Source organism: Hyposmocoma kahamanoa, unplaced genomic scaffold, assembly GCF_003589595.1.
Source record: "Hyposmocoma kahamanoa isolate Upper Pololo Valley unplaced genomic scaffold, ASM358959v1 92, whole genome shotgun sequence".
Classification (NCBI taxonomy): Eukaryota; Metazoa; Arthropoda; class Insecta; order Lepidoptera; family Cosmopterigidae; genus Hyposmocoma; species Hyposmocoma kahamanoa.
In genome coordinates this window covers 11,246,148-11,265,982 of record NW_020654748.1, presented here as the reverse complement: position 1 = coordinate 11,265,982, position 19,835 = coordinate 11,246,148, and the positions used below count along the sequence as shown (strand labels likewise).

The window sequence follows — 19,835 nt, the reverse complement described above, 5'->3', positions numbered from 1 at the left end:
TTGGCACAGGAAGATAAATTTAAATAAACAAAACTTTTATCAAGTTTCATTATCACAGAATATTTTTTTATGAATTACTTATTCTAAATATTTTTTTATTACTTTTGTTTTTCAAAAATTTTTGTGTCTTTTAATTGAATGGTACATTCTAAAAAGTTCATCTTCATACACATAGTACAGTAAACTATATAATAAAGTTACACTCTTGCGTATTAACACACTATTATGCTTTACTCAAAACAAACAGGACGCGCGACGTATATATCCCTAAGCATATTTACATATTTTTAACACACATACTTATTTTTAATGATTAAAAAACAAATCCGTTCATAAGTGTTTTTGAGCAGGAAAACCATTACAAACCAGCGGGCTCGCACGACTGTCTCCCCTGCCAGTGCTACGCAGCCGGCTCACTGAACAGCTCGTGCGAAGTGGACAGCGGGCAGTGCTACTGCCGTGGCGGTGTCATCGGCAGGGCCTGCGACTCTTGCGCCAATGTTTATGCTGAAGTAGCTCCTAATACTGGTTGCGAAGGTATATGATTAAAATTAAATTCACCCATAAATAATCTTCTCTAATATTGGTCAAAAGTCATTGTTCCCCTCAGTGGGAAGATAGAATCGTTGTGTAAGAGTTCGTCCAGGGAAGTACTGCTACCTTACCTATTTCTGCCGCCAAGCAGTAATATGAGCACTGCGTTCCGGTTTTGAAGGTTAAGGCTGCTGTTGAAATTACAGGCACTTTTTTTATGTATATGTAAGTGCGCATTTGACCTCCATTTCACCTGATGGAAAGTAACGATGAGGTTGACGATGGAGCATGCACATCAAAATAATTCCTATTCTCTCTCGCCTTGAATAGGTCCAAGTCATAACGTTCAGGGAACACGTCTGGAGGCAAGGAATTCCACTCCATAGCCGTTCGCCGTATAAATGTAGAAGCGCGTCGTGCAAATCATGGTACTTGTCAACTTATGTCTCAGGTTGATAGGCGCATGTGTCGGTGCTCCTCAGATCTTTGCAATTTAAAGCTGTGCGTGGCACTGCAACTCCAATGGGCAGGCGTGTCGCTCTCCACTAGGCGCACGACTTGTTCGTCCCGTCACTTAGTGTAATTAAAAAAGAATAGTTTTTGAACTTGCAGGTTTCCTGACGAAGATTTTCTTTCTCTGACACTTTGAAATTAAATATATATGAAATAAAATATTTAAAATATTTTTTCTACAGTTATATATGATGGGTGCCCTCGTTCATTCTCAAATGGAGTTTGGTGGCCGCGTACCAAGTTTGGCGTTGAAGCTATTACAGATTGTCCTTCAGGTGAGTTTTGTATTTGTCTTTTTTAGTACTCTGAACTTTTTAAGTACCGTAAGTAAAACTCAGACGTTAGTAAGAATATTAAGGCCGCATTACAGAGTATTGACTTGGTTTCGACATAGACACTACTAATTTAGCAAAAAGTTATGGAAATATACAGTGTATTTATTTCTTAAAATGTACATAAAATTCTAAATGTGCTATCCGAACATAAAAATCAATAGTTTTTAGTCTATGACTCTTGGAAAATATAAATAGCTGAAATAAGTAAGAGTAAAAGATGTTTCAATAACATGATTGCCACGTTCAGAGATATCTATTGATTAAAAATAAACCCTGTATAAATGATAGTTTGAACCAAAAGTGTACAGCAACCATAATTTATGTAATTAATAGATTCAGGCGTTACTTTGCGGAAGTCCATGTTAATAAAAACGGAAATAAAGGTGATGATACAAAATTAAATTGTTCATTAATTATAAAATCCCTGTTGTTGTATCTAATTATTTCCATCTGTTCTAAGACACCAAGACGTAGTACTGTTTCGTAAAAATGTAATATTTCATAAGAATGGGAATCTGGTAAAATATTATTTGTTTCTAACAAATGTTTAGCGAAATTGGACCTGTCTGGGTGCTTATGCTTATGGAGGGAGGGTGGGATAATTAACTGCAAGAAAAAATGTTTAACACAAGCGCAGCTATTTTGCACGATTTAACCTTCACTGGGTTCGCGGAGTAGCAAATTAATTTACTTCCATTTTTATTAACCATAATTTATATAAAAGCTGATTTAAATACATTACATTACAGACTGAACAGAATCAGATTAATAAGTCTATAATCTTTCTTGTAATCTAAAAAAATACATTATGATTCAGTGTTTACGATTATAGTTTATTCATTCATTTTTTATGTGTTAATCATAATAATGAATTATAGGCACAAGTGGCAAAGCGACGAGAATGTGTGACGAGAGTCAAGTGGTGCCCTGGCAGGAACCTGATATGTTCAATTGTACCACTTCCACCTTCTATCAACTCAGTAAACAGGTACGTACATAATTCAATATAACTTGCTTAGGATATAGTGGACTATTACGATGTCCTATGTTCGTATGAATCGAAACTTATTTTTTCGAAATAATTAAATTGTCACTAAATATGACCGACCGTTCTGAAAGACCGCATTCTTTGGCCGTCGAACAATAAACAACTCCTCATAATGAGAGAGGCGAAACACATATCGTGTATATTTTTGGTTGTGGTGTTTGTGATTGTAGTTGCGTTTCTGTTATGAGAGTGGTAAAATTAACGCCATGAAAAAATATTCAACATTCAGCTATTTTGCACGATTTACAATTCACTGGGTTCGCAGAAGAGTAACAAAGCAATTTATTTTCATTTTTATTAACATAAGAAGCCGTGGTATCCTGATGGTTTGACTAACCACTTCTCAAACAAAGGGTCCTCTGTACGAAACCTGACTTGCACCTCCGAGTTTTTCGGAATTTATGTTCAAGATTTAATTTGAAATTTACCATGAGCTTTTCGGTGAAGAAAAACTAGCGAGGAAACCTGCGTACATCTGTCAATGCACGGGAACTTACATATCATTGTGAGACGAGGACAAAGGCTAACAATTTTTTTTATAACACAGATTTCCGGAAAGTAACACCTAATCTGTTAATTTGGTTTAATCTATTTAATCTGAAAACTACGGTGACCTTAGTTAGTTCTTCCAAATCAGACTCAATATACTTAAACCGTGTGGATAATTTAAAGTGTTCTCCATTCCAGCTTCTTAAAATAGAAACAGGCGAGTTATCTGTAAATACATTCGTCGGTGTACGTTTAGCTGAGGATCTCACAGCCGCGTGTGCTAACACGCCAAAGTTGTACGGCGCTGATGTAATGGTCGCTAACGGAATTTTACACGAACTCATGAACTATGAATTGCGCCAAGCGGGGCTAAACTTGACACATAGTCAGGATAAAGACTATGTTCGGGTAAGTAAAGTTATATTCTAATAGCATAAGACAAGTAATGCAACTCCCGCCTGTTCGGCTCGTCAATGCCCTTCGCTAGGAGTGTAGAGTTGTCACATTATTACTTTAGTTGTACCTACAGGTTGTAAACATAATTTGAATCATTGAAAAAAACCGACTTCAAAAGTTTTCTTATCGACTTTTTAGATTTCCATGGGATCGCCTCATTAGATTCTGACTTCTTGATGACAATGGGACTGTTACGGACTCCATTGTACATTGTATGATTTTTTTTTCTGATTGTCATGATGACGGTGATTTGTTGATTACATGTATTGTGAGTGAAAAGTCGACTTTTATTCGCGGAAAATATTTTTTTAATTTGTGATAACCGAAATGAACCTACAACAGCATCGTCGGCATCAGGGACGGTGGTATACCTTTTCGAGAGTATACCCTTTCAAACAAAAAAGAATTTTCAAAAATGCTCCACAATTGGTGGAGAAATCGGTATGTACCATTGACATGCCTATAAAATTAGAGGATTTTCCTCGACTTCCATGGATCCTCTCATCAGAATCTGACTTGGTGACAATGGCACCACCACGAGAGTGCACCCTTTCAAACAAAGATAGAATTTTCAAAATCGGTCTACAATTGACGGAAAAATCTGAAAACATACATAAAACATGCATACAGCCGAACGTACAACCTCCTCCTTTTTTTGAAGTCGGCTAAATATTAAGCTATTCATCACAGTATTCTCGGGCTATATTAAAATAAGCTTTGTCAAATGCAGTACTTACATATTGATATATTTTTATATCAGCATTGCAAATTGGTATCTCGATTATGGGAGTATGGTTATTAAATAGAAATGAAATGCTGGAGAGTCTGAGGAGAACGCTGTTGGGAGATTGTCCCGCCCTCATCCCGGTGGGTTAGAAGAAATAAAAAACTTCTGAGTAACACCACCGGTTTATTAGCGTGTTCGTTAGCACTACTACACAGAAGTTATCACACAGCGGTGACACAGAAATTCTTATAATATAATCTCTCCGATGGAGAGATTATAGACTAGTTACAACTTCCGAGATATGCGCTAGCCACGTTCCAAATTGTGGATGGTGCAACGGTGTCGCCACAAGTCTACTCATCAAACTTAAGAGTTATACTGTTGTCGGTGGAGCATCAATTCTGCTCCCACCCACTGCCACTGCCACTAGTCGCAGCCACTAAACGCGACCACTAGTGACTGAGTCAAGGCTCTAGACGCGGCCACCAGTCGCAACCACTAGTGGCTAGATGAGGCCACTAGTGGCTGGATGCGGTCACCGGTCGCGGCTACTAGTATGACTAGAAATCATCCATTTTGCCGAATTCTACATTGGTGTTACCAGCGTTAGTCATGAACATAGAACACTCGAATATAAATTTATTTTTAACTTTAGATTTAGTTTGATTGACAGGTTACAATTTTTATATTTAAAAAAATAATACGGGTCAAAAAAGACTCTAGAAGTCGCTAAATATTTTTTTCTCGCTGAAACCAAATTTTTGCTCAGTAAAAATTTATAAAATTCCCTAGATCTAGCGACTAAGTTCCTAAAACGGCACCAATATGGCGGACGGGGAGAAGCTGGCGAATGTGGCCGAGTGTCCGCGAGAGGCGAGTGACGTAAGTAGCGAGCGCGGGCCACTCTCGCAGCTTGTAGCTTGGACGCGACCACTCGAACGCTCAGTTTGCGCCAATGCTATATAAAATGTATAAAAAGTTTTGTGGTCGCGTTTAGTGGCCGCCACTAGTGGCCCAAAGGGCGGGTGCTCTTAGAATGAAATTAACGGGGCGACACGCGTTGTGCAGCGCGAGTGTGTGTGTGTGCGAATGTGTACATTCGTTCGTATACGGCGCGCGGCAGACGTTATAATATAACTAGTGTTACTCCATATTATAGAGTTATACTACTTGTCTTATACAGTATCATGTTTTTTGTTAGCTGTAACTTTCGAATCTTAAAAGTGGTTCTTAACCCTATTCTTATTTACGATAGAAATCTTTTAAACACTACTACCCCTAAAGTCATACGAAATTTTATTTGTGCAGGCGGAGACCATAATGTTTATTTCATTTCAGAACATAATAAAATCAGCAAACACAATCCTGAACTCACAGTACCAGAAAGAGTGGAAGCGTATCAAGGATATAACTGGACACGGCGTCGACCATTTATTACAGAAGTTCGACAAATATATCGCTATACTGGCCGAGAGTCAACATGATACATATACAAGTCCCTTCGAGATAGTTACCAGCGACATGGGTATGTATGTTATATAGATTATCATTATATATAATATACAGGTCGTCCTACGGCTAAGGGACACGGAGAGAAGGTACTGTATAGTATGAATCATAATTAGATGTCTGAAACTTACGAAATTGTAGAATTATCATGAAGTATTATATATATTCGAGTGTAGTGCCCTAAAATATTATTTAATATTTAATGATAATTTTCTATACTTAATAATAAAGATTGCCACCGAAATTAGGTGGAGAAAACTAACCTGAAAGTTACCCACCCGCGGACTTCGCATGGGTTAGTTCTTTAATTTTTTTTATTACTATAGCATATTTTTTTCAGTAATCGGCGTAGACATTGTAACAGCAGAATCAATCTATGGATTTGAACCAACACAACTGAACAGATATAACACGGACACCCCATCATACACTACGGAACGCGTTGTTCTACCAGACACTTCTTCCTTTATACACTCTCCCATACAACCTGGGTACTATAGCAATGGCAAGAAAAGCAAGAAGCCTTCTAGCCCTACTGTATCATTCCCGAAGTATAATAATTACGTGAAGAACAAGAACAAGTTTGATAAACACACGAGAGTACTATTGCCGTTGGATTTGCTTGGGATTAACAATAATAATGTGCAAGGTAAGCCATATTTTAATACGTTATTGGTGTAATATTGGAGTGGGGTAAGCTGCCATGAAGAAAAATACCTGGCAATGCCAATTGGAAGTTACAAGTGGCTTCAGAGCGTGTCAATTTCGCCTCGACGCGAAAGTTAAAAAGATGAATGTATTTATTTGTTATCACCAAAATGGTCGGAAAAAGGTGTTCCACATACATAGATACATGTGCTGATATAGCTAGAAGGAGCGACATTGTGTTGCTAAAACCATCAAATATTAATTAATTACTTTTGGTTTTACTGTATCATAAGACAAAACTCCTAACCTAGGAAATCTAAGTTGGATGCTAAAGTAATTCTAAGGGTGCCATGTAAAATAATGCAGTAGAAAATTGACCTTTTACCAAAGCAGAAAACACAAAAGTATATAGAGTAAGTATATAGAGAATGGTCACTCTCCGCCTCTCCCTAGCTTTAGATACCACACCGCGTACCCTGCATATTGTCGTTCACATTGACGGCACGGCAATAAGGCTGTCAGCGAGCCATTCGCTAAGAACAACACGTTGATGTTTAAACTATTTCAATTTTTCCGACCATTGGTTATTATAACAGACCATACACAATATTCAATACAATATACATCTCAATACCTATGTTAATGTATATTTTCAAGCAACAGGGAATCACAACACTTATAAAATATCAATGACAGACCACACCTAAGAAACAAAAACTTACTAACCTCTCAAAATGATCTAATGAGGTGGCAAATACAAATAAAAATACAAATATTAAAGTATACATAACAGTTTAACTAGAAAAATACCAGTGATCTACTTAAGATTTCACTTTACGATTAAGAAATAAGTGAAACATGTTTCAATAATAGTATTTAATAATGTCATGTTAACAATAGGAGTATTTTCCCAAAAACAAAATAAAAGAATATCATGGTAGTAAAAACATCACGATATTCAACATAAAAAATGTTGTTATGGACAGGTTTGTAGCTACCATCTGGCGCAAAAAAAAACTACGATTTGTATTTTTGTTTTACAGAAACTTTAGAAACAAACTACGAATCTCGTGCCGTGTTTTCCTACCTGCAATACTCCAGAAATACATCTCAACTGATGCCATTACGTTTCGACGAGTCTGTCACGAGACGATGGGGCGTGAATATTACTTTAGGTTCTCCTATATTGCAAGTTGCATTGTTTGTACCTGAATACGTGTGGATGAAGGAATCTAAGGAAACTAGTGAGGATAACTCTTTGGAAAATGTTATGGAGGATATTGAAGGTAAAGTTTTTATTTCTTGTCCTTAGTGTGTAAAAAAGTATTCGGTCATAGCAACCACTTTGACTCCTCGTAAGGTTAGCGCTGATGCGCTCGAAGATGACTAATGTAGCCAAGCTTCGCGGCGAACACTCACTCGTGTACATTGAGGGCACGTGACTATACCGCCAACTTAATAATAATTACTGATGGAGAGTGGACAGGCCTTTATCTCGTCATGTTTTGCATCAAGTTCAGCGTTATGCTGCTCTTCAAACTCGTGGACTCGCCTCTTCATAATCCCCCGGCATTCAGGGCGCAGTGCCAAATCTTCCCATTGAAACAACTCAATGTTACGTTTTGAAAAAAGAACCATTACAAACGTCGTACATAAAGGCTCATATTTTAAATAACTGCCACGCCTAGCAAAGGAGTTAGTTATGTAAAGCTACCATCTAATACCCAAGGAGACCTACAATCTAGACGCTACAATCTTATTTCTTATCTTATTTCCAGGGATAACCTACGCCAACAAAGGTCACCACCAACCTAAACAAAACCACATAAACAACAACCTCCAAAAACCCTGGGCAGCCGACGAAGACCATCACGAACATCACGGGCCAGTTGTAATACAACCAGCATTCAAAAAGCAAGAAAAAGTCTACACCAATATCCAAGAAAACGACTCCACATTTACAGATAAATTAGAAAACGACGAAGGTCCAAAAGTCATGGCCTTAATCATGGAACTGGAGAAAAAAGATTCTATTAATTCCACCAAACAAACAGGAAAAAAGAAGTTGGTGTATAAAACCATGAGTGGTGTAAGATTGAAGAAGCCTGTTCGATTACAGATGTGGTTGGATATTAATAAAGAGACTTTCGGTTCAAGAACTAATCCGCAGTGTGTTCATTGGTCAAGTTTGAGAGGGTATGTTAATTTTATTTTTTTCACAATTTACATTTCAAAGCATTAAGATTTCTGTGTTGAAGATCTCATCTATTCAGATCGTTTCTTATCTAATATAAATTTATCTGACTTCAACAACTGGGTTATTTGGCGCTCTTCCACGTACTAATAATTACCGGAAAACTTTTATGATTCTCAAATTTAATATTTACATTCTGAAAAGAAAAACAACGGAATTAATATGTTTATTAAAGTAATTTTTGAATTATTGTTATTAGGCTGTTTCGGTTTATTCTTAGCCCTACCACTTATGAATGTCTATCTACGCGTAGATACTATGTAGTATAAACGCATACTTATAATAAGATGAGCAATTATATGTAGCAATTTCATACAAACGTAGCAGCGCGGTTTGTATGTGTGCGCGCCCACCGCATGTCGTGTACGAACGCATGCATTCGCATAATCTCGCGACGCACTCGCATTGCATAACGCCGGTCGTCACACGCGCCTTTCATTATTATCTGAATATGTGCGTCCGTACACAGCACGCAGCAGGCGTGCACACATATAAGCCGCGCAGCTACGTATGAATGGAGTTACCATTCTTACCTTACTATGGTCGGAGCGTATAAAAGAAACTAAGATGGGAATTGTTTACAAGTAATATACTACTATAGAGCAGTTAAAATATATAATCCAATACCACTGCGCATTAAAGATGAACAAAAAGATAAATCTTTCTTTACTAATTTTATTACTCAGTTAATGATTTTTTTTAATGATAAGACCTCGATTTATGTTATTAATGCCTATTTTACTGATCTAATCTACGTGCTTAAATGAAAATAAAATTCTTAATTATAAAGACCTAGAATTAATGTTGAATTGTTCGTAACTGTTTATTTTAATTTTTAAATCATGTATTAATGTCTTGTTAATAATATAAATATTATACATTCAAACGTTATAAATTGCAAAGCCCCCAACAGGATACATGCACTGTCACTGTGATAGTTTTTAAGATCAATTTTACACAAATTGTATATGCAGCAGTAATGAATAAATGAAATGAAATGATACTGCCGCTCTAAATTATTATCTCTCAAACAGAACTGGCGAATGGTCACGCGTAGGTTGCCATACAGAGATCGACTACGACTGGTCCCCATACTCGAATGAGCCGTTGCTAATCAACTGCACCTGCAACCATCTGTCGACTTTTGCCGTGCTGGTCGATGAAGTTGACATTGAGGTAAGCGAATACATATGATATCGGAAAACCTGTGCTCAGCAACTGGATTTACATTTATGACATAATACAGCACGCGACATCTCCAAACATTCACAAAACAAAATCTATATTAAGTGTAAAAAAATAAAGCGACCACACTTGAGCTGATGCTCATACGCATTTTACGAAAAAGTTGGTTGAAGTTCACAAAAAAAAAATTTACATTTGTGACAAACATTTGGGTTTTCCGGTGCATATTTGATATAAATGTTATAAACTAATATGTATAGTATGCGTATATAGAAATAGTCTTTAACATAAAATAAAATATTTTACATTACTTTGTCATAACATTCTTTGTTAACCGGGCGTAACAACTCTATTTTTTTCTCAGTTCATCCCCGAACCATCATTACTAGAGTCTGTAACATCGTACACGGCGTTCAGTCTATCACTACCACTACTTCTGATGACCTGGACAGCACTAAGCCTCATGCGTGGTGGAGCAGCCACTGTGTCCAACTCTATCCATAAGCATCTAATATTTTGCGTATTTATGGCTGAGTTGTTGTATTTAATCGCTTTGAAGGCACGCTCTTCGCTTGTGCAGAATGAGGTAAGCTTGAAATTGTATCTAGTATCTTATCACTTATATAATATAGTCTAAGTACGAACGTCGAGGCAATTCTTATTTTCCTACAATTATTTTTTATTGTGTGACAAAAAATATTGAACAAACAGGGTTTTTGGAAAGTGTACGACCTGCTCACTCATTTAAGTTTGGCAAACACATACATTTAATAACCTACTTGTGACGTTGTTGTTTGTTAAGGAATATAGATTTATGTTAAAAAAATCCGTCTTCAAAGCTTTGAAGAAATCGTACCAAGTTTCAGGTTGAAAAATAAATCGAATATAAAGGTGTCTCTCTATTTAATCCCTGCTATACATAGTTTTGTAAAACTAACAAAAGGACATTAAAAAAAATAGAATTTGCACCTATTGACTAACAACAGCAACTAAAATAGCCCATAAAATAGCCCATGCTACTACCGGACTGTTTAGTAAATTACCCGTATTACTACTACGAGTCAAAATGGTAATAGAATGGGCAAAGAAGGACAGTGTCATATCAGGTTTAAAAAAAAACCTACTGAATGTCCCTTTCTATTTTTCCCATATTTACTGTACTTCAATAACAGTATTAGCTCCTTGTGAAAGAGTTACTGCCACCGTCTCTATTTCTGCCGCCAAGCAGCAATCTGAAAAAAGAGGGCGTAATAATGAAACCACATGCAAATGGGACTTGTTAACTTTGTATCTCATGGTGATGGGCGCCGAGCCAGTACCTCTAAAATCTTTGCGATTAAAGCTCTGAGTGGCACTGCAACTGCAACAAGCGTGTCGCTTACCACTAGACTCATGACACGCCACTTGGGGTCTATTGTTATTTATATGTAATACTGGTACTAATAATACGATAAGTCGAATTCTTTTCAGTTCGCATGCAAGCTCATAGCTATGTCTCTACACTACTGGTGGGTGGCGGCACTGGGTTGGTCAGCATGCGACGCGTGGCAGCTGCGGCGTCTAGTCCGGGAGTTGAGAGATGTGAACCACGGAGGTTTAGCTGCGCATTTGGCCGCGGCGTATGCTGCCCCAGCTGTGGCGCTCGCTTTAGCCGCTGGACATCATCAGCAGCAATACGGAAACGCTTTGTTGTAAGTGAAATATAGACAAATTGTTTTCACTGTATTGTGTTTGTCTCTAACGAGTTTGAAAATAGGTATATCGAGATTAAGGGTCTATACTACCTCAAATGGCTTTAGTTGATTCCTCATAACAGTGAAAGTGTTGAATCATTCACTTTGGAAAAAAATATACAGTAAAATTGAAGATATACCTGATTACTATACGGTGTGAAAATACGATTCCTAAAAATTTTCACGATAGAAAAGAAATCACAAACTTACCTCGAAATTTTACAAGAAAATCGCTGTATTCGATGAGAACATAATACCAATGGTTTTTTTTTTTTACATCAACTGAAGTAAATAGAACACGGATACTATACGATATGCATTTATCTAATGGCTTTAATTTCGTTTGTAAAAAAAATTATTCTGAAATAAAGCCAGTGTCCCTGCCACTCGACCCCAGGAAAATGAAACGTATTAGTACGGGAAAATGTTGAATTCGAGCTGAGATAGTATAGACCCTTAAAGCCGGGTACTCACTAGCGAGCTGTAACTGTAACCGTTGCATGTTATGTAACCAAGAATCATAGTGTGTATGTGGTTCGCGAGCTTGCCGCGAGCGTTACGCGTGCGGTTCGCAGGGAGCCGTCTAATTGAAGACTGTTTCAAGCATACACACTAGAACCTCGTCACTGTATCTGCACGTTACAGTTACAGCTCGCTAATGAGTACCCGGCTTTAAAGGACCAAATGTGCTATATATACATTTGTATCTGCGAAGAAGTATAACTGATGCCAGTTTTTTTTTCTGAACATAGCATAGAATAGGACTGATTATTGATTAATTATATAAGGGAAAGTTGCTTATAATAAAATAAAAAAAATAGTTACAAAGAGCTCCTCAGCAATTTTGTACTCAAAGTTCATTAGTCGTTATAATTTTAGAATTAATGGTTATCTACATAGATCATTAGCATTATTTAATGAACTCAATAATGACGATCGCATCGATCTTTTCTGTAATGATGTTAAGAGTATAAAAACTATTGCGATTACCTTAGAACTTCTTATTGAGTGACTGATATGGCAGTTTTTGTGTTCTCGTATGTGCTTTCGTTTGTGTTCTAACCATTTGTGGAAGCTTTTAAATGGCATGTGATTGTTTACGTGGAAGTAGTAGTTGTAAGCTAGCAAGCAAAAAAATATATATAAATAAAAAATTCTAGCAACCTCTATAAGTATCTTTATTGCGTGAACAGAGCACACCAAGGAGAAGATTTAATATCTAAACTTATGTAGGTATCCTCACGATGTTTTTCGTCGTCATCAAAAGTAAGCACATAATTCGAAAAACTCGAAAGGACGTTTAATCTTATTTAATCAAGTCGCGTTTATAAGCTATGATTTTATTGATTAATTATAAAAGGAAAAGTTACTTATAATAAAATAAAAAAATTGTTACAAAAATAGCTATATTCGTACTCGTCGCGACATCTGGTGTACGAATAGGTACTAAATACCCGACTACTTTGGTATCGCGAGTAGTAGCCCTCTTGAATCATTGGTCCATGTAGTACAACTCATTTTTTTTTATAATATCAAATGACAGGACGAACAAGTCATGCGCCTGGTGGTAAGCAACACGTCTGTCTTTAACAGTTGCAATGCCACTCAGAGCTTTAAATCACAAAGACGTGAGGGGCACTGCGCCCATCACCCTGAGACATAAGTTGACTAGTAGCATGTGCCTGTAATTTCACCACTGTCATTTTTAAATAGCTACGAAGTTAGGACTTTAAAACTGTAATGTTACTGTACTTGATGTTGAAACTATAACATCGTGTATATAATTGAACTACACGCAATTTAGATGCTTGGCAAATTGCGGATACCAGCACGTTACACTATACCATATCATTGAACTATGAAAAACCGTATTTTGTAGTTGCTGGGTGAGCTGCCATGAGCCGGTGGTATGGTGGGTCGTGATCCCCGCGGCAGTGTACGCCACGGCGGCGTTTATATTCCTCGCAGGCGCCACCCGCGCCGCCTTCACTGTACGTGACCATGTGACTGGATTTGGCAACTTGAGGTACATTCATACAAACTTTCCCATGAAAACGCATATTACTGACACATTTATTATGACATAAAAGTATCATGTCTTAGAATGTAAGGTACTCATCGAAACATCTTCGTAGAAAATTAAATATTTACTAACACAGGGTGTGTGCCTATCGGCATAGTGTCATCAGAGGTCGGGGCGTATTATGAACTTTTAAAAAACCATGCAAGTTCCAGGCAATTCTTTTTATGCCCAAAAACTGACTGGATAAAATTCGTATTACGACATACATATTTTTTGCTGACTTCTCGCTGGTTATTTTGTCTATGACTGGGACTTGACTAACTCGTGCTTTTTAATGTAACGTTCAAAAACATGGATGAATATTTGCCGGTAAGTTACGGTGTTATATTTGTCACTTAGTTTAAGAGAAAAATAATAGATACGTATTATTCATGTACGAAAATAAATAAAGACACTATATAATAATAATAATAATAAAAACACTATATTATAATAAAATCAATACACTATATTTTAATTTTTGTAAATAAGAGAAAAGCTCAAATTCAGTTTCCGAACGACGGCGTCAAACGTCGACGAAATTCCGCGGGTAAATGTTTATTTTGTAGTTTGTTGAAAACAAGGCAATAACATTTTAAGAATATTTGACTGTAAATTAAATTGTAAGAAATTATACTCGGCTTTAGTGAAAAATAACCTTAGTCTCAACCAATAAATCGGTGGATTTTGTAGGCCTCGACATGTGAGGTTTAAGTTCATCGCAAAGATTGTGGAGCATATCTTTGCTGAGCCGGTATCTTTTCATAATTTCAAACGGATCACTACGATCTCGCAGTTGTCTTCTTTGGATTTTTTCCATATTATTATCGTGTAAAGCATCACTTTCGAAATACTCAAACATTTTGTATTCATCACACATGATGCAACGATTGCCTAAAAATATATAAACTCAAAATTATAATAATTATTTATAAAATTATGCACAAAACAATTCAATAAAAGCTACGCCAAGACACTGTGAACTGAATGGTTTATTGCTGTTACGTTTTGACAGATCAACCGTGTACAAAATGTCAAAATAACGTTTGTAATACGATATTGCTAGCCAAACTTCGGGCAGAAGACAGCCTAGCGTCACGCGTCCGCTGACTGGCTGGTATTACCAGTTCATAATACGAAATTAATTACAAGGCAGTTTACGGCGTCAACTGCGTGGAAATAAGAGTTCATATTAGGTCCCCATGGTTCGTTTCCCGGCAGGACATTTATATTGATATTTATCATACAGATAAGCTTTATTTTACTGTAATAAAACACTTTGAATAATAATACAATAACGCACACACTAATGGCCCCGCACTAGGGAAACTTGGGTGCCATGGACACACACATAGACAACTACAAATTACACCCAAACTAAGGAGAGAAATAGATGTATGACATACAAATATTTCTCGAGACTTTGATTTGACGTTTGATTACATGCAAAACAGACATCTGCGTCTCTACTACGAGTTTACTGTGACAGTTGTCGCTAGCGACCGCGTGAATTACTTCACAATTTATAGTGTTGCAAAACTACGGACCCCTATCATCTTCATCTCTCTCATTATACGTTTTCTAGGAAACGCCCTTACTTTTCCTGATTCCTGAAAGAGTTCCAACTAATATTTACTATAATATTTGTAGGTCAATGCAAAAATTAGTGTCTGAATTACTTAAATTTGCTATTGTAAGTTATTTCTCGCACTTTGACAATTTACTAACTTTTCATGTCTGATCTCCCAACCTTGGCATATTCTATCGTACTGATAGTATGTCTGAATTTTGCTATTTGTTTTTCGAATGCTAATTACGTACTATTTCATCAATTTCACTTTATAAACATATTTATTTCGTATTTAATATTTTTATATGCTGACATTGATTGACAGATATGTTACTACAATATTATCCTATAAATTACTCTTCCTTTGATATGTAATCTTAGCAGTAGCAGCGTTTCCGCTTCATTTCAAATTCAAAATTGGCTATTCGAATTTCGATGCTCTCTCTCGCTCTACCAATCGCACGACATTCTTGTAACGACCTTGGAATCATCGGGTCTTCACAAGATCTAGTAAATATACGAAGTCTCACCTTTTCGAATGTGAATTTATGTCCCCGAGATGCACGATGGTTTAAGGGTCGTATTCCAGAACTCTACTCAATACTCAAGTCAGGACTAGAGTATTGCAGTGAGCACTAAAAATCATACTCAAGTCCTTGCCATTAGGGTCGTATTTCCAGTGCTTGAAATCATACTCAAGTCTGCTCAAATCCTGACTTGAGCATTGAGTAGAGTTCTAGAATACGACCCTAAGAAAGGTGCATTATAGATAACTCTTCTTTCAGGATGTTACTGGCAGTAAGCATAATCTGTCTACCCCTGCTTTGCGTGGCGTGGGCCAGTGGCCTCATACTAGGCAGCGAGTCTGGCGATCGCCGCAATATGCTAAGCTCTGTACTAGCCGGCGCCGTTACTTTACATGCTGCCGCCGCCAGCCTCGGATACATCGCCTTTAATATTCGCGTTAGGGACAATTTGAAAAGGTAAATCTCAACTCATCTCATCTAAATAAGTATTAGTTCTCTTTCTTAAGCCCTTCATAAATTAATTTATTATCTTTTGCAGGACAATTCTGCGATGCATGGGCAAAAAAGTTCCTTTGGCCGACACTTCTATTATTGTCAGCAGTAGCGCACAAAATTTGTCTCAAATCAATCGGTAAGACATGCTAATAATATCACCAAAATAACAGGAAGTAAATGCGTACGCAAGAAACTTTATAATTGTATATTAACAATACTTATTGAGGAAGTACTGCCGCCTAACCTATTTCTACCGCCAAGCAGTAATATGAGCATTACTTTCGGTTTTGAAGGATAAGGGTACTGGTAAATTTACAGACACATGGGACTTGTCACCAGGGCGACAGGTGCAGTAGCAGTGCCCCTCAGATCTTTGTGATTTAAAGCTCTGAGTGGCATTACATTGGATATGCCTGTCGATTACCGAATCACTCAAACACTCATGACATAAAAAACAATTCCAGATCTTCACTGGCCTACCATAGCAGCAGTGAACCTGGACGTCAAATGCGTAACATCGGAATATCTGCATCATCTACTACATCGAGGTCTACGACAAAAACCAGCTCTAGTCCTTACAGGTACCCTACCCTATCATCTTAACAAAATAATCGTCGCCAATTATATATTATTGACGCCCAACGTGGGGCTCCTTTTTCGTATTGTGATTTCAATTGTTGATTCAGTCGCAGTGACGGCCAACTTCGTCACACAAGCACATCAACATCGAACTATAATACCAGTGCAAGTGATATGCCAGCGTACTTAAGAGGATTTGATTCTTCCCTACAAACAAGAAAGGACGGTAAGAATTTTAAATTTGTTTTTCCAACTAACAAGTGAGTTACATTCTTACTCAACACGATTTTTCACATTGCATTATTGGGTTCTTGTTGGTTAAATAATATTTTCTTGCAAGACGAAGGCCGTCGACGACCAAAGCGCGCAACAACAGACCGGGAAGCAACGGGTCAAACTGAAGAAGCTACGGAAGCAACGGATAGCGACAGTGACAGTGCGAGAAGCTTGGACTTGGCGTCTAGTCACTCTTCAGATGATGATGAGACCAGCACAAGAAGGTCTAGCCATCCACCGTCTGCTAACCGTAAGTACATAAAAGTAATAAAGAAATAATTGGTGAAATAGACCGTTCTTCTTCGAGCGACCTGTTTTTCCAATGAAATGTCGAATGTCAAGCGTAGGACGATGATTGCCCAAGCAATATTAAAAATTCTTCGAATATTTTATTGTGACCTACCAATTATTTTTCAAATATGGAGTCTTTATAATATGATACCTAAATGCCTCGAAAAAATTTGGATGGTGATATAAAACACACCTGTATAATCTCACTTAACTAACGTAACTACTCAAAAATTGTCAGAAGAATCTCTCATTTCATCTTATCAAAAGTATTTATAATTTTTCTTTTATTCGTCCTGATACTAATTACCTTGCCATACAGGCTTAAAGTGTTGTGTTCTGATGTGATAAACTCAACGTTGTAATATTCATAAATGCATTATTTTAGGCGACCAAGGCACGAGTAGTGCTGGAGGAAGCTATCTTCCTAACATTACTGAGGGTGCTCCATTAGTAATATCGCCAAGATGGCCGGCACACATAAGAGAAGGTAAGAAAAAGCATTATTTCTCTGTCTTCCACATTTGGTTTATAAACTCGAATAAACTGATTTATCTTATAACTATGGAATATTATGTATGCCTAAAGGTTTTTAATGGTTTTTGAACACTAAGTTCATAAGTAACTTACCTCTTCAATTACAAGTCCGGCCTTTTGACCTTCTGTCCCGATTTTTCGACTTAGGGTAACAATTTTCAGAATAAAAAGTCACAATTCTGTAGTAAAATTCGATTTACGACAATTTTGTTACCCGGGCGCTTGTCTATCTCTGGTGCCGCATGAGAAAGAGAATTTCGATATTATTTTGTTACTAAAAAATCCGGACTTTCTGGCGAATGTCAGGTTTTTTATCCGGACAATTCAAATTTCGAAATGGTAACCCTATCTTCAAATCTTGTTTCACCCTTTTAACTAATTCTACACTTCAGTTTGCACTTCAATAAGCAAATAACTATAACAATCACATAAGTACAGTTGAACAATTCGATAAAAAGTGCATTACTAAATAGAAGCAATAAATATTTGTTCTCCACAGAACCAAACCGAGACATGAGTCGCTGGTCGCAAGAGACAGGCTCCGACAACGAAGTCCTCAACAGTGGCATGGCGTCGCCTTCTCCAAACCCTCTTCCGAATCCCGATTTAACCTCAGATGTGTATCAATTGAGTCGGCATAGACTCAAACCGAGCATACTTGAAAATGTTCATGATACGTATGTGGCCAGTGTTGATGCATCTAGACTGCCTTTGGATAACAGGTACATGATTTATAAACAAACACAACTTTATCTTGTAAGATATAGATCCTTAATTACCATGTTTAGGGCATAACCCCGCAATTTTTAAATGAGCATTACAAACTTCGTGTGTTCAAAGGCTTTAGGAGGATTTAACCTGTACGCAGTAGTCGAACGGTTAAGTATTGAGTAAATAAAAAATCAGCTTTTGAAGAACACTTTGTTTTTCGAAATGTCTTTTTTTTTCAAATTTATATCAATGTATACAGCAACAGCAAGTGCGCGAAACCGAATTCATCCCCCAGTTTGCCACATTCAGATATGGAATATTTTCTTCAAATTTAAATGGGACCAATACTGAGACACCCTCTTTCCAACAAAAAAAGGAATCGCCGAAATCGGTTTACAAAGAGTAATCGCATAACATATACAAATAAATGTACAGTCAAAATGAGAACCTCCTCCTTTTTTAAAGTCGGTAAAGAAGACACTAATATATAAACGACCGATTTAAAAATTAAATCTAGTTACTATAAAAATATTTCCACAGATACGGAGTAATGGAAGACGAACTAATGTATGGAGTTCTGCCTTCTGATACAGAAAAACAAATGCCATACGATCCAAACTACCCAATATCACCGACAATGTATCGTCTTCCGACCAATCCCTACGGTTCCAAAACATACCTTTCATCAAGGACGTCAGATTACGGCTACAGCCCTACAAAATACTTAAACTCGGAAAATGTATACGGATCCAGAGATTTTAGGGACTCGGTGACGACCAGAGAACATGACGGGTATCCTCCAAGAGATTTTAGGGATTCAGGAATAGCGACTATGCTGAAAAACGATTATCAAAGGAAAATTGAAAGTCAGTACGGCGATTACACTGATAGAATGTCTGAGGGCTCGGACAAACATCATCCGCATGATAAATATCTGTTCCCTTATACTGGTAAGTTTGTTATTCTTTTCATCTTGCTTCGGTGTGAAAAAGTTTTTCGTTTGAAATTATTATTTGTTTTGTTACCCTATGTACTCCCCCATGTACTGTTTTTAGTTACCTTTCTCAAATGTTTAGTTTATTACACTAAAACATGTTCACAACCGTAATTTACACTAAGAGTATTATCACACTGCGGGCGCCTGGCGATTTATGAGCGATTTGAAGGCGAGGCCGCCAGTGTAATAAGGCTCTTATTATCATCAGCACATGCTCTTATATATCGAATAGGTTATTTTAGATGCACTATACACACTTTCATTGGTTCTGACTGAAAATCAACGTCACTTGACAACTAACATGGTATTATCTCAAAAATTGCGTTATAATAGGGGTTAAAGTATGAAATTGCCGATTTGTA

At 37.1% G+C, this 19,835-nt stretch overlaps 1 protein-coding gene across 2 annotated transcripts in view; it reads left to right on the top strand.

Moving 5' to 3' along the window:
- The window catches only part of LOC113236584 (protocadherin-like wing polarity protein stan), a 126,817-nt gene extending 107,055 nt beyond the window's left edge, over window positions 1-19,762 (top strand). For both annotated transcript variants that reach the window (XM_026472723.1, XM_026472721.1), the window contains 20 exons: window positions 351-537; window positions 1,230-1,322; window positions 2,261-2,370; window positions 3,118-3,327; window positions 5,441-5,627; window positions 5,952-6,260; window positions 7,303-7,545; window positions 8,038-8,455; window positions 9,548-9,689; window positions 10,063-10,284; window positions 11,169-11,389; window positions 13,311-13,457; window positions 15,849-16,046; window positions 16,129-16,221; window positions 16,550-16,666; window positions 16,772-16,890; window positions 17,005-17,190; window positions 17,617-17,718; window positions 18,265-18,487; window positions 19,017-19,762. In XM_026472723.1, the coding sequence (XP_026328508.1) occupies window positions 351-537; window positions 1,230-1,322; window positions 2,261-2,370; window positions 3,118-3,327; window positions 5,441-5,627; window positions 5,952-6,260; window positions 7,303-7,545; window positions 8,038-8,455; window positions 9,548-9,689; window positions 10,063-10,284; window positions 11,169-11,389; window positions 13,311-13,457; window positions 15,849-16,046; window positions 16,129-16,221; window positions 16,550-16,666; window positions 16,772-16,890; window positions 17,005-17,190; window positions 17,617-17,718; window positions 18,265-18,487; window positions 19,017-19,584 (4,095 nt within the window). In that variant the 3' untranslated portion in view covers window positions 19,585-19,762. The remainder of the gene's footprint in view (window positions 1-350; window positions 538-1,229; window positions 1,323-2,260; window positions 2,371-3,117; window positions 3,328-5,440; window positions 5,628-5,951; window positions 6,261-7,302; window positions 7,546-8,037; window positions 8,456-9,547; window positions 9,690-10,062; window positions 10,285-11,168; window positions 11,390-13,310; window positions 13,458-15,848; window positions 16,047-16,128; window positions 16,222-16,549; window positions 16,667-16,771; window positions 16,891-17,004; window positions 17,191-17,616; window positions 17,719-18,264; window positions 18,488-19,016) is intronic.
- The last annotated feature ends 73 nt before the right edge of the window (window positions 19,763-19,835 follow it).